This window comes from Macrotis lagotis, chromosome 7 (assembly GCF_037893015.1).
Source record: "Macrotis lagotis isolate mMagLag1 chromosome 7, bilby.v1.9.chrom.fasta, whole genome shotgun sequence".
Lineage (NCBI taxonomy): Eukaryota > Metazoa > Chordata > Mammalia > Peramelemorphia > Peramelidae > Macrotis > Macrotis lagotis.
The window spans coordinates 198,367,589-198,378,776 of record NC_133664.1 but is presented as its reverse complement, the minus strand read 5'-3'; the positions used below and the strand labels follow the sequence as shown (position 1 = coordinate 198,378,776).

The 11,188-nt window shown below is 35.3% G+C and overlaps 1 protein-coding gene across 1 annotated transcript; it reads left to right on the top strand.

The window, feature by feature from the left end:
* Nucleotides 1-557: 557 nt before the first annotated feature.
* On the top strand, nt 558-10,774 carry APOBEC1 (apolipoprotein B mRNA editing enzyme catalytic subunit 1). Its single transcript, XM_074195180.1, has 5 exons — nt 558-573; nt 5,485-5,512; nt 7,998-8,395; nt 9,827-9,945; nt 10,625-10,774. Exons 1-5 carry the CDS (start codon nt 558-560, stop codon nt 10,772-10,774), a joined length of 711 nt encoding a protein of 236 aa, XP_074051281.1.
* The last annotated feature ends 414 nt before the right edge of the window (nt 10,775-11,188 follow it).

Here is an 11,188-nt window from a genome sequence, read left to right as displayed (position 1 = left end):
ATAGGTAAGGACACTGAGAACTCCAAAGGCTATTATATGCTGATAATCTATTTCCAAAGGTCAAGGTTCTTCTGGTTGTACATCTAGCAATGCCCCTCCCTTATGCTCTTCTGTCATGGGATCAAAGGACAAAATCTTAAGAATGAGGAAATAAAAAGGATGAAAGATACCTAAAAACCAAGACAGCAAGCAATCTAATATTAGCTCAAGATAAAAGTTAGAAGATATATATTTTCAAATACAGGGAAGTGAGCTATATTTAAAGGGAAGAGGAAAGTTACATTCAAGTGCCAGCAGTCTTAATTTTCACAGGGCAAAGTGCTTATTTAGGTTTTAAAAGACATCATGTTATTATCAATGATACCCTGCCCCCTGCCATTAATTCCTTTCCTCATTTGAGTCTCATTTGATTACTCTGGTGAGTTTGGATGAGTCATCCTCCTCTAACCAGGAAGGTGGCAGTGGGTGCTCCCAGAGAACCAAAGTTCATATTATTGCTGGCAGGGACAGTCAACCCAGCTCAGTGCTCCAGAAACTATCCCAGTGAAAAAGAAGCCATGGATTCCAAGAAAGGTAACCCTCCGCATCATTTGACTAAGGAGCAGGGAGGGAAGAACTTTGTGTTTCTCTATATTTATGTTCAATTTTTAAGCTTCATCTGGGCATATCTTGGATAGGCATGCTTTTCCAAGTTCACTGAAGTTTATTATTATTGCCATTATGTGTGTGTGTGTGTGTGTGCATGTATTTATTATTCTCCAGTGATCACTATGTTTGTGGCAAAACAAGTGAATCTGAGTAAAGCCAGCCAATGAATATCTGAGTGCCTTTGTTGTGCAAATATTTTATAAGGGATTAAAAAGAAATATAGGTATGGTGTCTACTCAATGTATTTAAAGGGTAGACAAAGCAGATATTCAAAAAGCTCAGTAAGAATAAAAAAAATATAAATAATAACTCAAAATAATCATAGGTTTGTATTAAAATACATCAATTGCTTAGTGAATTAAATAGATAATTACTCTAAGAATTAAGAGGCTAGAGAGGTTAAAGAGGAGGGTGGGAATAAAGAACATGAGCTGTGACTTGGGGAATGGGTAAATTTTGATTGAGAAGGGAGGATATCTTAGGAGAATTCAATGAAAGAAGTAAAAATGTGGTATGAAAGAGCAAGATGTGTTAGATAGATAGTAAATAAACTAGTCTAACTGTTATAGAGAATTTGTATATGGGAACAAAAGGGCATACATTTAATGCAGGTTGTTAATACATTATGGAGATCCTTAAAATTAGATTGTTTGGTCTCTATTCTGTCAGTTTTGGGAACCCCAAAGAGTTTATAGCCAGCCAGGAAAATAGAACTATCAATTGGGCCTCTTGTTAGTAAATGCTGAGGTTATCTTTGATGCTATCTCTAGGCCACCCCCCCCCCATTTTTAATCTGTTTGTCTTTGTTGTTTAAAGTAATAGAATGTGGATTTTTTTTCTTACTCAATCTGTCATTTTTTTTCAGTGTATTGGATTATTTAATCCATTCACATTTAAAGTTGTGAAAATTAGACTCATTTTCTTCCACTGTCTCTGTTTTGGAGCTTTCTAATGCAACCATCACAAAGCATTATTTATTATAACCATCTATTTTTTTGTATTTGGTTCCCCTAGATGACTACAAACTCCTTGAGAAAAAAAGCTTATGATTTCTTTAAGTTCTGTGTTTACACACACACACACACATACATATATATGCATATATAAATAGACATACACATGTACATCCATACATATTCTCTAACAGTGGCCCATTTAGTTAAGTCTTTTGGGTCTAATTGTCCAATCAATTTGTTCAATTCTGTATTTTCTATTTCATCTATCTTTTTGTTAGACTGATCTAAAACTGAGGGAGAGAAAAAGATCGAAATCTCTTGCTATTGTTGTATGTATATTTATGTCTTCTTTTAGTTCAGTTAATTTTTCCTTTGTGAATTTAGATGGTGAAGCATTTAGAATAAATGAGTTTAATATGGATATTGGGTTATTATATATGATTCCTTTCAGCATAATATATTGTTTCCTTATTTGTCCTTTTTTGTGTTTTGAATGTTTGTTTTTGTTTGCTGATAGTATGATTAAAATGCCTGTATTTTTTATCTCATAAGCAATTTTTTTCTAGTTCTTTATTTTCATTCTATGAAGTTTTGAGGTTATTTTAACGTGTTTCTTGTACGCAACAGATTATGAGGTTTAATCACTTATTCAATCTATTATTTTTTTATTTTATTGGATTGTTTAATTCATTCACAATTATATAAGAATTGTTTATATTCTATTTCATTTGTCTTTAATATTTTGGAGCTTTCTGATGAAATCATTATGTAAAACAGTTTATTATTACTAACTCTGATGGTCTTTAATTCCCCCTAGATGACTGCACACTCCTTTATGACTTTTCACTTTGTGTCTCCCCTATCACCTTGCACCTCTACAATATACTTGAAAATGCCTAATGCATGGTAAAATGGAAAAAAACAGTACTGCTCAAATTAAATGGTCTAGATTCAAATACCATTTCTTCATATGAAAAAGCTATATAAAGTTAGTTATGTCACAATCTGTAAGATGAAATGATGACCTGTGAAATCAGTCCCTCTGGTCTAGATCTATGATCTTAGGACTAAAAATGAATTATAGAAAAAAAACAGGAAGAAGGGAGACCTATTAAGAAGATATCATAATTGTCTAAGAGTCCCCATTTGGAAATCTTGCATTCTAGTTAACAAGACAAACAATTAAAAATTAAATAATGATGCAAACAGTAAAAATTGCTATATAAATGACATTCTTAGTGCTCTGAGATTTTAGCTTAAAACTAGGCAGATTCATTCATACTAAGAAGGACCCATATTCCAAGATCAGTCTGAGGTGAGCAATCAAGGTCCTCCCCAAATGGAAAAATAATCTAGAACCCCCCAAAACAAAAACAACACTTTTTTGCAAAAATATGTTTATATATCCAGACACAAGGTTGTAGCAAGCAGTTTAGAAAATGTTTTGAGGATCATAAATCTCAAGTTAATCTTCCAGGGACTCAAGATTAATATATAGAAAGAGGGTTGGAGTCTGAAGATGTGGCGTCTGCTCTCTGCTCTGCCACCAACTGCTTGTGTAAAATTTGGAAAATAACTAAACTCTGAAATTCAGTTTCTTTTATCTTTCAGATAAGGATATTAGGTTGGAAGATAACTGAATTACTTTCCAGCTCTAAATCTCATCGCTCTAAAACTGGTATAATGGGAAGGAATAGATTTCAATGGCTATTTTGAAGAATTGACCATTCTTGTTGACAACACAAAGACAGTTGATTGCTTAGGAGCATGAAGTTAATATTGTATTGAGGGTCTAGCCTTTGCACCCTGCACAAGTAAAGAATATAGGTTCTATAATTTATTGTATTGCCTGGTCATCTTTTAGAGTAAATGTGGAATTCTTATGAGAACATCTTCAAGTGACTGACATTATTGAAGAAAATAGATTCCTTTATTACCACTTTAGAACTTTATCCCATTATCATCCTTTGTATGCCAGGCATTTTGAGACCCAGATAAAAATTCAATATTTTCTCAAATGGGAAAAAGAAAGTTCTAGGTAGGAGCTGAATTCCCATGAGTATACTATAACCAGGTACATAGAAACACATATTAATAAACATAATACTAAATTATAGTGAGTTAATTTTTTCTAAGCACTTTTCTAAACATTTATCAGATTTTACCTTCATGAAAAACCTATGATAAAACTAAAGCAGAGATCATTGTCATTTTAAAGATAGGGATATTAAGGCATAGAAGGGTTAAGGGTCTTTTCTAAGGGCATTACAGGAATCTAGAGCTCAACCAGAAATAGAAAACAAGACTTCTGATGTCCCAGCCCACCCCAACCCAAGATTCTTTACAATCCACTTTCTATCTCTAATCTTTATTTCTATTCTAGTATTTTTAACCAATGACCTGCAAAGATAGTTTTCAACATTCATTTTTGTAAGATTCTGAGTTCCAAATTTTTCTCCTTACTTTCCTTTCCATCCCCCTCCCCAATATCAGAAGCAATCTGATACAAGCATACATGTAAAATTATGTTGAATTTATTCCCACATTAATTAATGTTGTAAAAGAAAAAATCAGAGGCAGTTAGGTGGATACAGTGGATAGATCACAGGCCCTGGAGTCAGGAGCATCTGAGTTCAAATCTGACCTCAGACTCTTAATAATTGCCTAGCTGTGTGATCTTGGGCAAGTCACTTAAACCCATTGCCTCAAATACATAAAAAAAATTTTTTTTTTAAAGAAAGAAGGATCAGAACAAAAACACATATCCTAATCTTTTTAACCCTTCTAAGCTATGTTTTGTGATTTTTTTTTCAATGCCACTCTGATCCTAAGGCAAAGACAGAGAAAAAAGGAGTGGAGTGTCAGGGAACAAAAGAGAAAGAACAAAGACAGAAAGACTAAATAAAAAAGAGAAAAGAAATAAGATGCTTTTTTATGTATTTGAGGTGCAGAAGATCACCAAAAATTGTTCCAGATGTCAGTGAGTGACATCCATACCTGGGTTTATATGCCCCTACAAGAACCATTACTAGTCTTTTGGGCACCCAAGAAAAGAAGGAAATATACATCATATATAAATTAGAGATTCGCAAAGTGATATATTTTCTTATTTTTACATCAGATTCATTTCCAAATTTATGCCTCATTTCTTTAACCAAAAAGCCTCCCATTATAGCAAATAAAAAAATAATCAGTTTACTAAAAGTAGGTAACACATCAACCTGTTTGCCCCCCATGGTCTCCTAAGCAATGAAGTGAGGAAGGTGAACTTTCTCAACTCTAATCTGAGTTCAAACTTTCTTATTATAATAGAATTGCTTTAAGTTTTGTTTTATTGTTCTTCTGTTTACAACATAATGATACTTATGTACATAACTTTTCCTGATTCTTTAGTCAGCCCCAGTGCATTAAAGTCTTCCCTAATCAAATGAATTTGAAAAGATGAAATCAATCAATATAGATGGGGGAGACCCTGGTATAATACAAAACTACAGCTGGGGGGATTGCCACCCAGTTTAGAATTCTGGGGGCACAAGGTTGGAGCCAGAAGGTGGAGCATCCGCAAAGGAAGGAAACATCATCTGATGATTTCTTGTTTTAAATATTCATTTTTTCTAAATGCTTATCTCAACAGTTCATTAGTTCATAGTTGATAAAGCACCTCCCCAGAATATCAGATGAAAGATTATTAATATCTTGAGAATGAAAATAAGCAGAGGAATGACAAGTTTGTTAATACATGTGTACATATTCAAGCTCCATTTTATGTCATTAGTGATGCTAGTTATGAATGACCAAGAATCTTAGGTAAGAATTTTACCAATAAAAAGTCTTCCTTTACTTAAGGTGCCATGTAACACTCCATCTTTTTTGTCAACAGGTCCTTCAATGGGAGATGCTACTCTAAGGTGAGGACAATAGTATTCTAATTCAGTTCCTCCAAGACTAAAGGACATCTCAGTGTCCTTGATACCAGACGAAAGTCAAATGCCTTTCAGAAGTCTTTCCTACCACTCATTGTCTCGTCTCTCATGCTATTTAATCATTTTCTTCACTATCTACATCTGTTTCTATGCTCTTAGCTCCTGTTTAAATAATTAATTCTTCATCTGCTTTACTATCTTTCTCTTATTCTACATCTTGTTTTCACAGTAAGTCTACCATTTCAGAACCAATTCTGAAATGTCTTAAAATTATGTCCCTGAACTCCTTCTTCCTATATCACTTTCTATTCATCTTTCTTCTATACAGGATCCACTTTCTCCAAAGCTATCCCCCTATAATGTCAGAATCACAGAGAAGCCATGTCTAAAAGAAGTATTATCTGATGATGGGTAAAGCAAACTATCTATTTCAGGAAGGAGAGAAGTAATTGGGACACAGCAAAACCATTTCCTGATTACATTGTATGCTAGTCAGAATTATCTTGCCTCTTTCCTGAATTGAAACTTTTGAGATATACAGGGGGTGTTAAAGTTGAAATTGCTACAAAGAGAAAATTACCCTACAGTTTTAGAAGGACTTTGTTTAAATAAAGATATAAGATGGAGGAATTATAAAACCATTCTTCAGAACCTGTTAGAATCTGATACCTAATCTGGGACTTCACAACCTGAACAAACCTGAAGAGAATCAACTGGGTAATAATAGAAATGATTAGAGTTGAGACCATGTGGAAGAGATATATAAGCAAAGTTCAAACAAATGAAATATTTGTGAAGGGCTATGTATTCACATTTATCCAACAAAGTTGAAACTAAAAGAGTTATATACCCTGCAAGAAATTTTCTCTGGACTCCGGTTTCTAGATAGGTATATGGGCTCCAAAACATAGTGACATTACCTGTTATGTACTCTGATTGTTCAAGGATGCTTACAGAGCTTGCAAATTAAAATAGCTGAGGAGTCCCATAAAGGAAGACTAGAGGAGGCTACAGTGAGATTAACAGAAGTGGCTAAAGCATGTAGAGAGCAGCCCCCTGATTGCAAATCTGAGACTGGCACTTCCAAGACCAAGGTCAACTACAATCTCTGCAACATTCTCTAAATTCTGTGGCTTCTACTATATTATATTGTATTTCCCTAGCATCTTTCCTTGAGTGAACTGATTTGTCCCTCTTCCTCTGCATTAGGAAGACAGAGGTGTTGATTGGAAATAGATGACTATTAAAGCACACCATAGTGGTCACTGTCAACTTCTCTTCCTGCAGCAGATGCACTAGAGGATGCAACTACTTTTTTCAGTTCTAGTCTCTTATGCCAGAGAACTCATTCTCTGATGATATTTGGAGATAAGAAAACTATTCAATGAAAGAAATTTTCTTTGGACTACATATCACAGAAACCCATGGGTAGACACTTTAGCATGTAGGTCAAATTGTCCATAATTTGAAAGTCTGAAGAGTCTTATAAGGAAGTTTGTCATCTAGACCATGCTGGGATTGGTAAGGGTGACAGGAGTGACTGTTTTTCTGAGAGAAGTCAGTACAATTTAGGTGGCAGCTGATGCCCCACCCAAATAAAGTCAGCAGTCATCTTCTACATTGTTCTCTTAATGTCATGTTGAGAAGCCACCTTACTACCAACTCCTTTCTCTTCCAGTAAAGTGAGAGGACACAACAGCTTTCTTGTGAAAATGTGCTAGTAGTCTTTGACACAAAAGTTTTGCTATAGAGATTGCTATTGACTTCTCTTGAACAGACGTTGCAATCTATTGTTCATTGACCTATTGGCACTATAAGCTGGGGCTGCACTCATTTTTTTTTTTTTTTGCAAGGCAAATGGGGTTAAATGGCTTACCCAAAGTCACACAGCTAGGTAGAGACCGGATTTGAACCCAGGTACTCCTGACTCCATGGCCAGTGCTTTTTCCACTGCGCCACCTAGCCGCCCCTGCACTCACTTTTTTGCTATCTGTATTTGTCCTAGTATGATCCAATTGTGGCTGAGATTTTTCTCACCCCTCATCTCTTCACAACTGACTCACAAACAAGTTTTATCCATTGTTTTTAAACTCTATGCCCTGGATTAGCTTTGAGCAGAGGTAGAAGGTACTAGACTCAGTCAGAGCCCTTGCTGAGTAAAAGTATCATATTGTGAAGATCATTTTTCTAATGAGCAAGATGGCATCAAACTTTCCATTAACCTGACATTCTTTCATGGACATCTCTCCCCAACTCATAGCTGTTGAGTAATGTCATAATGCTTATTCTAATATTTATGAAAACAAAATGAAAAATAGCATTTCTTGGAAAACTTTATAATAGAATACATGTAAATTTCCTTGAAACAGCCTTGATTAAGAATTGACAAATGAAAGGACAAAAAAAACAAACAAACATAATAGTGTCCTTTCAAAGATTCCATACCATCATGGGATTGCTTCTTTTTCAGGAGGAGGATCAAATCCTGGGAATTTGAGGCCTTCTTTAACCCTGTAGATCTCCGTAAGGAGACATGTCTACTCTATGAAATCCAGTGGGGCACAAGTCATAATATCTGGCGAAGTACAAATCAAAACACATCCCAACATGCTGAAATCAACTTCATGGAAAAATTCACTTCAGAAAGACACTTTAATCCATCTGTTAAATGCTCCATTGTCTGGTTCCTTTCCTGGAGCCCTTGTTGGAGGTGTTCCAAGGCTATTAGAGAATTTTTGAATCAATACCCCAATGTGACCCTGGTCATTTTTGTAGCTCGGCTATACTGGCACATGGATCAACAAAATCGTCAAGAACTCAAGGAACTTGTCTCCTCTGGTGTGACTATCCAGATTATGACTTACTCAGGTATAAAGACCATGACCTTGGAGGGGAATTGAAGGTGAACATTTCTAGGAAAAGAATGAAAGGATAAGTCTCTATTTTAGAGGAGGAATCATGAGATAATGCAATTGATCTAATCTGCTATCCATGAGTGCTAGCATGACTAGCCCTTTGCCAATTTGCAAAAGAATTGTATTTCAAAATTACAATTACAAGCAGGGATATGCTGGAGGCAGCTTAAACCAGTTCACACAAATGATAAATTTTTAGTGGTACCATTTTCACCTCAGAAGTCTGCTATGAATCAATAGTTGTTATATTATTTTGTTTATTTTCTAGATTAAGAAAAGAATGGATATATAATCTTTAAAATGCAGGTGAAACTTGAAAGTATGTCATGAATACTTTTCTCCTTCCACCAGTGATCTGGTTGTTAAATATTTACCAGTAAACTTCTGCCTATAAATCAGTTGTCAAGAAATTAGATTGCATGTTCCTTCATAGAAGCAATGTTATAAATGATTAAATTCCTATGCAAAGGGGGTGGCTAGGTGGCGCAGTGGATAAAGCACTGGCCTTGGAGTCAGGAGTAGTACCTGGGTTCGAATCCAGTCTCAGACACTTAATAATTACCTAGCTGTGTGGCCTTGGGCAAGCCACTTAACCCCATTTGCCTTGCAAAAACCTAAAACAAAAAAAAAAATTCCTATGCAAGACCACAATCTCTACACATTCTAGGTGCTTGCTAAGATCTTTATCTTTAGAAATCAAGGGCTGAAGTAAAAACCAGGAGTTGGGAGTCAAGTCTCTAATAATCTTTTTCAGTCTTAGGTGGCTATAATGAACTTTGAGATGTGAGTCATCAGGGGTCAGCTAGGTGGCAAAGTGGATAAAGTACCAGCCCTGGAGTCAGGAGTACCTGATTTCAAATCTAACCTCAGACACTAAATAATTACCTAGCTGTGTGGCCTTGGGCAAGCCACTTAACCCCATTTGCCTTGCAAAAACCTAAAAAAAAAAAAATGTGAGTCATCTCCAGTCTACTGATGGAATTAAAAGATTAGGTTTCACACATGTCTCCTTCCCCCCACCCCCCCAAAAATAGAAACAAGGAAGAATCAGACTGATATACTTCAAGGAGGAAATGTGTTGATATTAGATTATGTCTCACATCTTCCCTTTTTATGTTGTAGTCTTGGTATGATTCTTTTTCAGTCAGTATAAAGAATGGACTACAATAATTCTAGGAATTCTTCTGCTCCAGAGCTTTGGGAGGAACTCAAAGTTTATCATGGCCACTTAAGAAATATAAAGATAAAGTCCTCCTTAACTGGGATCCAATTTTGTGTTTCAATATTACTTTTATCTTTCAGAAATAGGTATGATAGTGAACCTGTGTAATATCAAGCTCTTTGTAGTATTTATATCACTGAGCCAAGATTTCTGTTTCCTCAGAGTACCATTATTGTTGGAGAAATTTTGTTGACTATTTGCCCAGGGAAGAAGATCACTGGCCCAAATATCCGATTCTTTGGATTATGTTATATGTCCTGGAACTCCAATGCATAATTTTAGTAAGTTATCCTGGGTATACAAGGGGTTGAAATATAGAAATAACCATTTCTGTTTCTTAACTCCTTCCTTTTTTTTTTGGCAAGGCAGTGGGGTTAAGTGACTTGCCCAAGGTCACACAGCTAGATAATTATTAAGTGTCTGAGGTCATATTTGAATTCAGGTCCTCCTGACTCCAGGGCCAGTGCTCTATCCACTGTGCCACCTAGCTGCCCCTCTTACCTCCTTTCTGAGACTTTTGGTACTCAAGATATACAATACTTCACTTGCCTTAGTTGCAGGACAAGACTAGAGCACTTATTTGATATATTGACCTGTCTTAGGGGGTGAGAGTGGAACAAATCACTGCCTCTTGTAGGTAATAATTGGATAGAGGATGCAAAACAGACTGTTCAGTAAGTATTTCACTCTTACAGTAAAGAAATCAGCTTTTGGAACCATTTTTAATTCTGATGTATATAACCTCTTTGTGTCTGTGTGTGTGTGTGTGTGTGTGTGTGTGTGTGTGTAATTTGTTGAACCAATTTCAGATAAACATTTATAGGCTCATCTAATAATGAACACAAATTAATGATGAAAAGTCAAACATTGAATGATGATAAATATGTCAAAAATTAAACAAGCATTAGAACAATAATGATATGCCTCTAATTTCCTATTTATTTCATTTTGTTCTGCTAGGGGCTTCCACCTTGTTTAAAGATTTCAATACGTAATTTTGATCAGCTTGCATTCTTCAGCCTTGATTTGCAAGATTGCCATTATCAAAGGATTCCATATCATATTCTTGTAGCCACAGGGATAATCCAGCCATTTGTGACCTTGAGGTGAATAAAATGTTTCTTTCTTTTGTGCTCTTATCTCAGACTATAGTTTTCATGATCTACTTATTCCTGGACTTGACAAAGAATTGAAAAGTGAGAACATGCAAGAAACACAGTAAATTGTAAAATAATAGACTTCCCCCACACAGGAAGTTTTGGATCCATTTCTTAAACAAATATTAACATCTAATATCTTCAGTGTCAACTTTAAGAAGTTACAAAAAACTCATTGATAGTCTCATTACTTGCTTTTTAATACAATTCAACTTAAATTTCTGTTAAAAAAAATTTGCTCTATATCTTTGGAATATCAAGGAAAAATATAAAATATTCCCTGCCCTCAAAGATTTAATGCTAAAGGAAATATGTGTAATACATCCCTAGATATCTCTTTTGGGGCATGCTCAGCAGGCATCCCAGG